The 14166-nt window shown below is 34.3% G+C and overlaps 1 protein-coding gene across 3 annotated transcripts in view; it reads right to left on the reverse strand.

The window, feature by feature from the left end:
• LOC128211648 (ubiquitin carboxyl-terminal hydrolase 40-like) overlaps positions 1-14166 on the reverse strand; it is a 220656-nt gene that overhangs the window by 168670 nt on the left and 37820 nt on the right. For all 3 annotated transcript variants that reach the window (XM_052916646.1, XM_052916645.1, XM_052916647.1), the window contains 4 exons: positions 12290-12403; positions 4357-4482; positions 3958-3996; positions 3530-3676 (listed from right to left, as the gene is read on the reverse strand). In XM_052916646.1, coding sequence (XP_052772606.1) covers positions 3530-3676; positions 3958-3996; positions 4357-4482; positions 12290-12403 — 426 coding nt within the window. The remainder of the gene's footprint in view (positions 1-3529; positions 3677-3957; positions 3997-4356; positions 4483-12289; positions 12404-14166) is intronic.

A 14166-nucleotide genomic window follows, 5' to 3' on the forward strand; every position in this document is an offset into this window, starting at 1 on the left:
TAAGTTGGGTGGTTGAATACCATTGTATAAAGTCTCAATGCAATACATCAAATAGTTGCTGAGATATTATCCTATGTGTGCTAACATGCAAGACCTTAACCAGAATTTCTAAGTCGCAAAATAAAGGGGCAAAAATTATATATTATGAAAGATAGAGTTATCTTACTTGATTAAATAAGAAGGTTAAATAGATGGGAGCCTGTGTGTAAAGTTTCAATGCAATACATGATGTATTTGCTGAGGTATTGACTTAAAAGTTGTTACATGCAATACCTTAACCAGAATTTCTATGTCGAATAAAAAAAGGGGCAATTATTTTGCATTAAATGCAAACTAGAGTTATCCAACTTGGTTAATTAAGTAGGTTGGATGGTTGACTACCATTGTATAAAGTCTCAATGCAATACCTCAAGTAGTTGCTGAGATATTGACCTATGTGTGCTTACACGCAAAACCTTAACCAGAATTTCTAAGTCAAATAAAAAAGGGCAATTATTTGCATTAAATGCAAACTAGAGTTATCTAACTTGGTTAATTTAGTAGGATGGATGGTTGAGTACCATTGTATCAAGTATCAATGCAATACCTCAAGTAGTTGCTGAGATATTGACCTATGTGTGCTTACACGCAAAACCTTAACCAGAATTTCTAAGTCGAATAATAAAGGCCTATTATTTGCATTATATTTAAATAATTGTTATCTTACTTCATTAATTTAGTATGTTAGATAGTTGGGAATACATATCCAAAGTTTCAATGCAATAACTGACTTAAAGGTGCTTACATGCAAAACCATAACCAAGGTGTGACGCCAACGCCGACGCCGACGCCAGGGTGAGTAGTATAGCTCTCCATATTCTTCGAATAGTCGAGCTAAAAGCAGTAACTCGTACAATATTAAAGTTGGATTTATATGCCTGGTCACAAAAGAAAACATTGTTACAATAAAGAAGTTCATAAATATTGAAGTTGATCTCTTCAATGATTATAAAACAATGAAATAATTATTAAACAAGAGCTGTCACAGTATGTGACAAATGCCCCCGAATGTGACATTGACCTACGAACAAGGTCAGTACATGAAAAGTTGATCTTGCCTTTATGTGTCAAATATATATGGCAAGTTATTTTAAATTGCCTCTGAAAAAAAATACCACTCATACTTGACAACCTACACTCTTATGTCCTTATATGCAGCATTCCATTGTGAAAAAACACTAAGTGTATCTTTTACCTTAGAGGTAGGGACACGGGTCTTGCGCTTGACATGTCGTCTTGGTATGTCGAACACATGTGGCAAGTCATTTTAAAATCTGTCCATACAAGAGAAAGTTACAGCCCGACAAGACAACCTAAACATTTTGTCATGTCGAACACATGTGGCATTTTATTTTAAAATCTGTCCATACAACGGAAAATAACAGCCCGGACACGACAACCTATACTCTATGTATATGCAGCATTCCATTGTGAATAAACACTAAGTGTGACCTTGACCGTAGAGATAGGGAAACGGGTCTTGCAGGCGCCACGTCGTCTTGGTATGTCGAACACATGTGGCAAGTTATTTTAAAATATGTCCATACAAGAGAAAGTTACAGCCCTTACATGACAACCTATACTCTATGTACTTATATGCAGCATTCCATTGTGTATAAACACCTATGTGTGACCTTGACCTTAGAGGTAGGGACATGGGTCTTGCACGCGACATGTCGTCTTGGTATGACGAACACATGTGGCAAGTTATTTTAAAATCTGTCCATACAAGAGAAAGTTACAGCCCAGACACAAGTTATTGAGCCGGAATCACGGGATGGACGGACAGCGGACAGACGGTGCGATTTTAATATGCCCACCTTCGGGTCCATAAAAACAGCAACACATAAATAAATTGATAGAAGGGTCAAAATGTGAAAATATTTTGATACAGGCTGATGGTTTCTGAAGAAAAGATTTTCAAAGTTTTCCATATAGACATTTAGTGAAAACTAGCCCCACCCATTGCAGCCATGTTTTTTATGAGGTGAAGTAATTTGATATATGGTCGCATGCTACATTGCTATAAAATTATTTTGAAAATGTATTCTGATGAGATGTTCTAAAAAAATGAATAGACATATAGGGGAAACTTAGCCTTGTCGTTTGGCAACCATGTTTTTTTATGAATCAACATGCTGTGAAGGAATTTGACAGAGGGTCACCTTAGGAGCACTACTTTGAAATTATTTTGAAATCAATAGTTTCTGAGGAGAAGATTTTCAAAGTTTGCTATAATATAGGCGTACAGTCCAACCCCGTTGGCTCAAACTCACTTGGCTAAAATTCCTAATTGGCTTGAACTAGATGTAAAGGATCGATTACTTCATACTGTATGTAAACAATCCCGCTTGGCTCCAATTTTCCGAGGCTCAAGGTGTTTTCGTTGGTCAGTGTGAGTTTGAGCCAACGGGGTTCGACTGTATAGTGAAAAGTAGCCTTGCCTCTGGAGGCCATGTCTTTAAAGAACATGGGGTGAAGGAATTTGATAAAGGGTCACCTAAGGAACATTTCTGAGAAATGTTTTAAAATCAGGCCAATGCATTCTAAGGAGAAGATTTTAAAATTCTCCACATGAACATAATGTGAAAAGTAGCCCCGTCCCTGGCCACTATTATTTTTTTAAGAATCATTATTGGGTGAAGGAATTTGATACAGGGTCACGTAAGGAAGATTTCTGATAAATTATTTTGAAATTGGGCCAGCAATTTCAGAAAAGAAGATTTTTCCTTTTCGTTGCCATGGCATCCAGAGTTCTGCATGGAACTACTTTTATTTAAGAAATCTGAAAGAGAATTATCCAAGGAACATTCCTGTGAAATTTGGTTGAAATTATCCCATCGGTTTAGGAGGAGAAGTTGTTTGAAGGAAAATGTTGACAGCGGACAGATGGACTGCGACAATCAGCCTATCACAATAGTTCAGGACACAGCAAGCATATGCTAATGCTCATCTGTTTCAATGAAGAAAAATGACTGAACAGTTTCATGTGAACATCTTGGAGGTTTTGGAAGTTATAGCCAAGGTAAAACAATTTGTATACTGACATCAAGGCAAGGACATTAACCTGAACTGCTTTTTTATCAAGGTTCAGCGAAATGAAAAAGTGGAAACTTATCAAATGATTAGTTTCTTTAACAAATAAAGTAAAATCCTTCATGCATTGAATTAATTCTTAAACTTGAGAGAAACTTCAAAATATAGTCAATTACATTTAATGGCTAGTTGTTCTTAGAGTCTATTGCACAGTTAGTAATAAGTGTAGTACTTTCACATTGTGATATGCAGGCTTTGTTTTAGCTAAAATATATTTGATGTGTTTGTAGCCCAGATGAGATCTCAAAAGTTCAAGGAAGACAATTCATGCATGCTTATCCTAAATCCTTTAATTTCTTGACTATACCTTGTAATTACTAGAACTAATTTATATTTTTGAAACCTAACTGTTTTCCACTTATATGAGTGCCTTACAAACATCCTGTAACATTACTTTTTCAGCATCCACTAATTTATTGCACTTGGAGCACTGGTACTGATTAAGACCATCCAACATTTCAACATCCCGAAACGAGGCGTGCAAGCTCTGCTCTAGGCCCAGACTGCCTGATACAGTAACTGGAACATCCAGGAAATCTTCCTGCAATTTCAATAGAAGAATGTGTTGGAGAGTGGTGTTGGTGTATATGAGCATGCCTCTCATCAGAGGTCATGGGTTTGAGCACCACCATGGGTGCATTCTCTTGCTCTATCATATAACATTTAAGCTTTGCCAACAACTCCAGCGCTATGACAATACATCATCTTTTATTTCGAAAAAAACAAGACTATGACAAATTTGTGTAATGCAGAATATAGTCTAACACATATTAATTTTTTCCCATTTTGTTGACATTAACATTTTTTATTCAGACTAATTACCTGTCTTTCACTGACTCTTCCACATACAGTACATCTGATCTGTAAATGGTAAATAATTGTCAGTTCTGACTATGCACAATGTTTGATTTATCTCTATCTCTACCACTGTAATTCATCCAATGCCATTATATCTGAATGTTTTTATGTTGGACAGCATTCTCCATTGTTTTGGACTATAGTAAAATACTTCCTGTTTGTATACTTCAACATAAAATTCAAAGTAATTAATGTTATAAGCAACATAATCACAAGTATAAATTACTTTGTTTTAAAAATCATTTTCATGTATTGTGTCACTATTTTTCACAGTTTATAGCATCCTGGCCCCATTCACAAAATGTTTAGATAAACACCTGCATATATGTTACTTCTCTGTTATTCTATTCTGTAAGACCATACCTGATTGACAATTTTCCCATGGTATAGTTTCTGTATAAGACTATGACCCGAGGTGCCAACCAGAGAGCTCTCTATGGCACTGAATAAAATACGGTTTAACTCCTGAACATCATGCTGCTGGAATTGCTGAAATAAGGATCACACCAATTAGGATTGATTAGGTTTTTGAGATAAAACCTTTTAAAACATTTTATTTAATATTTATTAAACAAGATTGGGAAAAAAGTTGTTTTAATCAATATTCATTACTGTACACATATCAACAATTCAGCAATCCAAATCAATACAGTAAACTCTGGACATAAAGTTACCAGATGTAACAACAACAAAAAAAGTATATAACAAACAAAAGTTATCATCCAACTTTATTCAATGTAAAAAAAAACACATGTGTACTCCAGATAAAAAAAAACTCTGGATAAAAGGAACCTGAATAGTGAACAAAAGCTGTCGAAAGACAGCACGCTCGACTACGCCGCTTTGACTTAGAAGTGAATACAATAATGATGTATGTGCCTGTCAAAAGCAATAAAAAAATCAAATTACAAAGTTAACATTGACCATAACTCCCAAAACTCTCAGGGGCCCAAACATAGCCCAAAACACAATCTCATAAAAGGTCTCTATAAACTCTTTTTATATACCAAGTTTGCTCCCAATATGTCAACCCTTGCTAAAATTATTCAATACCAACCATTTTTCTATTAATAGTAACTTTGACCTTGACCTTGATCCTAGGGGCCTCAAACTCAATCCCATGAAAGGTCTCCATAACCTCTTTCTATACCAAGTTTGGTCACTATAATATTATGTCAAACCTAGCTAAAATTATTCGATACATAAGGTGACTTTGACGCTGCCCTCCCACCAGCCCGCCAAAACAATGACGCAAGTCATTCTAATAAGTTGTTTCCCCTTGGTAAAAACCTGGTTAAGAATATAAAATTGTGCCTATCAAAAGAAAAAAAAAAGTAAAAAAAAAAGTTTAAAAAAGTCAATCATGGGCCATAATTTGTATTTAGGGTTAAATGGAGTTATGTAACCTTAATGTTAGGTGATCGTCATTAATTGTGCAAAGTATTAAGTCAATTGAATGAAGGGTATAGAAGTTTTTTTAACAAAATCCAAACTTGCCCTACAACTTCAACCTGCCCTAAAACTTTAACCTAAGTTCCTAAGTCAATCAAGGGCAATAACTTGTATTAAGGATAACATGGAGTTATGTAACCTCATTGTGTAATGGTCCTGAACAACTGTGTGAAGTATTAAGTCAATTGAATGAAGGGTATAGAAGTTATAAATAAATTTTCCACCAAGCCCTAAAACTTTAACGTAGTTCCAAAGTCAATCAGGGGTCATAATTTGTATAATGGAGCTATCTAACCTCATTATGTGATGGCCCTGAACAGCTGTTTGAAGTATTACGTGAATTGAATGAATGATATTGGACTTATAAGAGAAAATTCCAACTTGCCCTAAAACTTTAACCTGCCCTGAAACTTTAACCTAAGTTCCTAAGTCAATCAGGGGCCATAACTTGTATTAAGGATAACATAGAGTTATGAAACCTAATTGTGTGATGGTCCTGAACAACTATGTGAAGTATTAAGTCAATTGAATGAAGGGTATAGAAGTTATTAATAAATATCCCAACCTGCCTTAAACGCTGGGGCAAGTATTATAGCCCACCTTATTCTTTGAATAGTCGAGCTAACAAGAAACGCCAATATGCAATGAAACCAGGTTTTAAATTATTGACAGGAGAATATCAGCCTGCGTTGAGAAATTCACATTCAATTGTTTTTCTCTTTTTAGTTACAGTGTACAGTGACCTTGACTCTGACCCAAAATGCATTTCTATGAAAGTCTTCACTAGACTCTTCCTACATTTTCAAGTTTTGTCACAATAAGTCAATCCTAACTAAAGTTATTCTGTTTCAACCTTTTTTCTTTTTCTTAATAACAGTGGCCTCATAGATGAATCCATTCAACAGTCTCAATAAATTCTTCCTATATAGCCTAGCCCGCCCGAACAATGAGATACTTCATTCTAATAACCAGGTTTGACTTCTTTGAAACCTGGTTAAAATTGTGCAGTGAAGTTAATGTTTATAACATACTGTTTCTTTTACCAAAAATAAATTTTAACAAGAGCTGTCACAGAGACAGCGCGCTCGACTATTCCGCAGCTTTTCATTGTAAGAATTTAATAGTTTTGGCAAAACAAGCATGGATCACTGTATTAAGTCTCAATTCAATAAATCAAGTACTTGAAGTAGTTGGTGAAATATTAACCTATATATATATATGTGCTTACATGCAAAACCTTGACAAGAATCCCTAAGTCAAATAATAAAGGGGCAAAATTCATATTATATGCAAGATAAGAGTTATCTAACTTGATTAATTAAGAAGGTTGAATGGCTTGGAGCCCTTGTATACAGTTTCAAAGCAAAACATGTTGTATTTGCTGAGATATTAACATAAATCTGGTAACATGCAAAACCTGAATCAGAATTTCTATTTCGAATAAAAAAGGGCCATTTTTTTTATTTAAGGCAAAATAGAGTTATCTGACTTGGTTAATTAAGTAGATTGGATGGTTGAGTACCATTGTATAAGGTCTCAATGCAACACATCAAGTAGTTGCTGAGATATTAACCTATGTGTGCTTACATGCAAAACCTTAACCAGAATTTCTAAGTCAAATAATAAAGGCCCATAATTTGCATTATATTCAAGAAAGTGTTATCTAACTTCATTAATTTAGTAGGTTAGATAGTTGGGAATACATATCTAAAGTTTCAATACAATACATGATGTATTTGCTGAGATATTGACTTAAATGTGGTTACATGCAAAACCTTGACCAAAAAGTTGAATAATAAAGGGCAATTATTTTGCATTAAATGCAAACTATAGTTATCTAACTTGGTAAATTAAGTAGGTTGGACGGTTGAGTACCATTGTATAAAGTCTCAATGCAATACATCAAGTAGTTGGTGAGATATTAACCTATGTGTGCTTACATGCAAAACTTTCATAAAGGCCCATTTTTTGCATTATATTTAAAGTAGTATTTTTCAAACTTCAATATTCAAGAAGGTTTAAGATAGTTGCAAACACAGATCTGGAGTTTCAATGCAATACAATTATGTATTTGCTGAGATATTGACTTAAAAATGCTTATATGCAAAACTTTAACCAAGTCGTGACACAGACACTGATGCAGACGCAAATGCAGATGCCAACTCTAGGGTGCTAGTATAGCTCTCCTTATTATCCAATGGTCAAGCTTAAAAAAACATTTATAAAGGCTAATATTTTTTACCTGTACACATATCATATGCTTTATTTGATTTCATCATTAAAGTCAAATGAGTTAGACATGATAATGCATTAAAATAATAAGTTAATTTAATAAGTTTATTAAAAATCAATTTAATGATCGTTAATTATTTTATGGCTGTTTATTATGAGAGCTCTGGTTACAAGTGGTCGAAATTTACACAAGCCTGCAAGCCCTGCACTGGTAAAATGTCTTGCTCAAATTCTGAATTTTATATAGCAGGGCTTGTCCAAAAATTTGATACCAAGCAATAGTATAAGAATTTGGGCTTGTTCAGACTGGGGTTAATCAATTGATTATTTATTTCAAAAGGGATAATAATAGCACAACATCATAAAGCACCTATCTTAGGTCCTGTAAATTTGTTTTCACAGTAAGTTTCCTGGAGATACAATAAAACAATAAAAAGCTTTAAATCAATCAAAAACCCATCAATTATCAAACACTTTCATGTTTTTCACTCTAACCTTGACCACTATTAAAAAGGGACTACTAAGTTGTCATAAAGTAGTCAGTGATTATCCTTAAACTGGAACAGGTTATGTAAACTTCTTTATATTGCCTGTATAGTAGAGGTGTGAACACAAACATGTATACCTGTCAACAAATTGCCTGTGGTCACATTAAAAAGATTAATCTAACACGTGATTAATTAAAAGGGACTGGATTATGGTAAGTGGTGTATTTCTGATTTAACGGGGTGCTCGTTTTTTCGTGGTTTACAACCATTGAATTAAAGAGGTACAAGGCAGTCCAATGGACAGCTATATCCCCTGCCGATTTTTTTTAGAATATTTTGTTTTTATCGCAACCTGAATGGTACGTTGAATCTGACCAAAATTGTACACAACCACTGGTCAAGAGTGGGAATATAGGAAATACAAGTTGTTTGATCGGTAACCTAAATATTCTTGGATATTTGAACATATTATAAAAGGATATTTGTTAAAGTTGTTCATATTCTGTGAAGTGTAGGTAAGATCAATGTCAAGGTTATTTTGGCTAAAAAAAGAAGGAAAATGAGTCCTTGATTTATAACATCGATGAAATAGCAAGCCTTAAGTATTTTTAATAAAGTGATACATATATATTGTGGTGAGGTCATAACATTGTTTTACTGCTTTTGAATAGAAAACGAATGTTATAAATATATTATCACATTTGTGTCCATTGTTTTTTTAAATATTAACCCTTTCAGCGCCAAATAAATAGTCAAAAGTTCCTCTCAGTGCCAAATTAATTCCTGGAAGTCTAAGAGAATTCTACCAAGGTTATTTACTTGACCATAACTTGTTTATTTATAAAGCGTTTCTCTTCAAATTTTCACAGTAAATTAATTAAATAATATATTAAACATAAGATCAAAACAAATATGATTTTTTGAAATTTTATTATACAAAATATTTAATCAATTACATAAAAGATTCAAAAAAATGAAAAAAATGTCATTTAGTTCATAAATATTTAGGGATTACATTTGTGTACATATCCTTTCTTTACTTCTTATACACTAGAAAAAATGACAATGTTAAAATGAAAACATTTTTTGCTTATAAACAAATCTACATGTGTACAAACAACACATCTAGATAGTTATGCATCAACATTATGGACCATGCGTCCAGCTTCCTGTCGAAAGTTCTTGTGTGTGTGAATGACACGGGGCCGCCCACATAGGAATGTTGCACTGTTTGCATTTAAAAGATGTTTGTTTTATACTCCATCCAGGAGTCTGTCTGTCACTTCGCACTGCACAATTTGGCCAATGCTTCTTCTCTTCGAATATTCCCCTCTCCCGATCACTCTACCTTGTCCCCTCAACCTCTTGTCCGTGGCCTTAAATAAATAATAAATAATTCTATATTATAACAATTAAAAATCAATATAGGCATATGTTTAATTATCAAACTGCATTTAATTTATAAATTGAGAATTTGATCAAAATAAGCAGCCACAAAACAAAAAGACGAATTTGAAGATATCATAAAAAAAAATGACCGCCAATCTCTCAACCTACTGGGCAAAGTTTCATCCATATATTTTTTTAATTTAGTCTTCTTTTATTTATATAATATTGAATTACTTAGCTGCCAAGTGCTTATTACTTTATTTATGGTATATTTGACATTTTCATGGGGATAAAACATCAATAATAACAGAAAAAAAGCATTATTCTAACTAACCTGAAGGTGTTTGTGGTCTGGATGACTGATTTGAAACAGTTTTTTCACTAATAGCGTCATCCGAACTTTTATTTGACATATCCGAATCCATTTTCGATGTCCTGAATATTACTTTTACTGTCATTTAAGATCGTATTATTAGGACTTCCTTGCAAGTATAAGCCCGCTTCCTTTTCCTGGAAGCCATCTTGAATTGTCCAGATCGCTCTGCGATTTTAATTCACTTTACAAGACTGTAATTAATTCAATTTTACATGAAAAATTATTTGAGAATGCGGAAGTAACATGAAAAAGCCTCGTTCTGAATCGAAAGTAGAAATCACTCGGCTCTGTAATAATATATGAGCGTAAAAATAGCGAAAACACTACCCTATCGTTTTGTCGCAAATATGCGACTTTGGCGGTCACAGGGCTTGAATATAACTTATTTTGGTACTCGCAAATTGCTTAAATTTTTAACTCGCAAAACCAGACACTCACTCGCATTTTTTAAGGCAAATCATCGTGTTTCCTAGGAAAAATATATATTGTATGGAAAACAATGATTTAAGGTATAGTTTAATTGTTTTAATGAATTATCATGCAATTGTACATTAAACGATATCATCATATATGTAACACTGACAGTATGTACTGAGGAAGTCTGATCAGGCCAGTATTGGTCTGTGCAAAATATTTTGAAAATGTTCCTTTTGTCATCTGTGTTGATGGTCAGTTTAATGTTCAACTCCCTCTTCCACTTCGAAACATTTATAACGACCGATTATTTCATTTTGGCTTCTTTTTGGGAACTGTTGATCATCGCCATCAGCCGTCAGCGATTTTAAAGCAACACGCGTAAAAAAACTTTATCTTTTTGCTTGTCATCATTATACAGACTGTGTCTCGATACGATTATCGCTAAATACCGCCGCCAAAAATGGAAACAAAAGACCAGTCTACAAAACTACATAGTAACGAGTACCTGCCACATAGTAACTGCCTGTGCGCATAACGTTAATCTATGTCATCAATTTCTGTGTGTTTATCAGAAAACGAAAGTAGGCATTTCTAAAATTAGTTTTATATCTATTGTGCAGGAATTGATCATCGATTATGTTCACATCTATTTCAAGGATTGCAAATTTTCTGCAAATTTTGAACTCGCAAATTTTTGCGAGTGTCTTTAAATCCAACTCGCATTTTCCAATTTTGGCTCGCATTTTGCGAGTGTGCGAGTGCTAAATTCGAGCCCTGGGTCAGCCTAGTTGTCACAGTTATGTGACTTTGGCGCTGAAAGGGTTAAACTTGTTGCACATAATGATAATGCTTGGTAGAGTGCGCTAAGTACCAATCTGTGCCACTTGTTTAACACTTTCATTTAACATTTATATCTTATTCTCTATTTAGCATTGTTTTAATATGGACCCAAAACTTCATGATGGATTACTGGCACAAATTGCAATTGGTTCGAGTTCTTGGATCAAATTCAGTTATTCAGTCAGTTGCTAAAAGTATATGAAATGTATAAGGTCAATAAATCCAGAAAGAATTGACATGTCTACACTGCTAAATGTTAAAAACCCGGACACAAGCATGTGTACTATGACCTTTAAATGTCAGATGTGACCTTGACCATTGAGGTATGGACCCGGGTCAAGGTCACTGCACATTGTCTCAATAAGAACAACATTTATACCAAGTAATATGGTAATCCATCTATGCAAAAGTAAGTTATAGCGCGGACATGAGCATGTTTACTCTGACCTTTAAATGTCTCATGTGACCTTGACCTTTGAGGTATGAACCCGGGTCAAAATCACTGCACATCGTCTCAATGAGGACAACAATTGTACCAAGTAATATGGTAATCCATTAATGCAAAAGTAAGTTATAGCGCGGACATGAGCATGTTTACTCTGACCTTTAAATGTCTCATGTGACCTTGACCTTTGAGGTATGGACCCGGGTCAAAATCACTGCACATCGTCTCAATGAGGACAACAATTGTACCAAGTAATATGGTAATCCATTAATGCATAAGTAAGTTATAGCCCAGACACGAAATGTTACAGCCAGACGGACAGACAAATGGACTGACGGACAGATGGATAGACAGATAGACAGACTGACAGACGGACAAAGTGCATTCCTATAATCCCCTCCCCACTCTGTGGTGGGGGATTAAAAAGATCGGTTCTGAAAACAATCTATCTCATAAGCAGGTTGGTCGTGAAAACAGGGTGGTCGCATAGAGTTTTTTACTGTTTCTTTATCAGAAGGTATAGTGAAACCCAAAAATATGAACAACCACTCAAAATATTTCAGACAGATTATTACACATGAACATCTCATGCAATCTTATGCATGGTTAATGAATAAATAATATTTTTAGGTAATATACAATGTATACAATCCTGACCTCATTGTCTGTCCATCCAAAGCTGTTGGTGAGGTCCTTGGTAGAAACACTCTGGCAATTCTTTATCAACAGTCGTGCAAACAGACGCTGGAGCTGGATGGGTATTACTCTAACCTGTATCAAACAATTGTAATATAAAATTAAAATAATCTTGGTTGGATTAAAACATTTCAATTTTAATTATACCAAAACTAACAAGAGATGATAATTCCATATAATAATGAATACAAAACTTAGATAAAATTAAGATAAAAATAATGATTTTTTTTAACAATAGGGCCATGATGGCCCTTAATCTCTCATATTCTTGCTCTTGTTGCTTGCACACTTGAATCAACAGAACACTGAAAAACTTCTTGCATGCATACTGATCAGATATATTGCCTACATAGTCACTGACATAGGACATGATACAGTTACCTGCACACTGACAGGATTTGATAAGTTGTCTATACACTGACAGCATTTTCATACAGATGCTTGCACACTGACAGGACTTTGTGCAGTTGCCTGCACACTGACTGGACTTAGTTCAGTTGCCTTTACACTGACTGGACTATGTGCAATTGCCTGTACACTGACAGGATTTTGTTCAGTTGCCTGTACACTGACAGGACTTTGTTTAGTTGCCTGCACACTGACAGGCCTTTTTTATTTGCCTGGACACTAACAGGATTTTGTGCAGTTGCCTGTACACTGACAGGAATTTGTTCAGTTGTCTATATTCTGACAGGACTTTGTTCAGTTGCTTGCACACTGACAGGACTTTGTTTATTTGCCTGGACACTAACAAGATTTTGTGCAGCCTGTACACTGACAGGACTTTGTTCAGTTGCCTGCACACCGACAGACTTAATACAGTTGCCTGCACACTGACAGGACTTTGTTCAGTTTCCTGCACACTGACAGGACTTTGTTCAGTTGCCTGCACACAAACAGGACTTTGTCCAAGAACATGTTCAAAGTTTTCCCTACATAAGTCTATTCACGAGTGATGAACAAAAAAAGTCATGTTAACACAAATGCAAATGCAAGTAGTATTTTAGCCAGATTGATAGTCAATCCAGGTAAGCATCTTTGTTATTGTTATTTTTTGTTGTTTAAGTGACAAAGAGCAAAAAAATGTTTTCAAATGTATTCCTTTCAATTGTTCAATAACGGTTTTTTATTTGTAATATGAATATTTTGTGCAATGCAATTTGTACAAAAATGCATTTTCTGAAGAATTTCCAATTTTGCAAATGCACGTTGGCATTTTCATGAAGCAAACGTACATGGTCTCCTTAAAATGGCAAACCCAGGTAGGCATCTCATAATAAGGAATTAACGTATTTGTTGTTAGCATTAAAAACTAAAATTAAACTATTGATTTCTTTTATCTTTAATATCCTATACTATTGCAGTAAAATTATATATTTATAATTCATATTTTTATATTATCATAATGCTTAAGGTCAAAAGCACAGTCTGTTTCAGTGATGTCATTTGTTTGCCGTGTTTTGGGAATAAGTTGAAATCAGCATGGTAAGCAACGATATGACAGCCTATAAGAAAAATAAGCATGCTGCCAGAAGAATTACTTCACCAAGTAAAGCCTGACACCACATTATTAATATTAAGCTAGTATACTGTGTAGACAATAAATTCAATATCTTTTACATTTATTAAATATTACAATTAGTAAAAAGTGCTTATGTGGATGAGTACACAAATTTTTCGTACATGTTAAGATTAATTTATATAAACATTTGAATTATATATCGTTTTTTTGTTTGTTTTTTACAGAAATCATTTGCCGAACAGCGTAAGGGTGTTCACAAGCAACGTTTGTATGGACATTTATGCTCTACAAAAGGGAACGCTTGGTGTGTCAAAGA

Source organism: Mya arenaria, chromosome 12 (genome assembly GCF_026914265.1).
Source record: "Mya arenaria isolate MELC-2E11 chromosome 12, ASM2691426v1".
Taxonomy (NCBI): Eukaryota; Metazoa; Mollusca; class Bivalvia; order Myida; family Myidae; genus Mya; species Mya arenaria.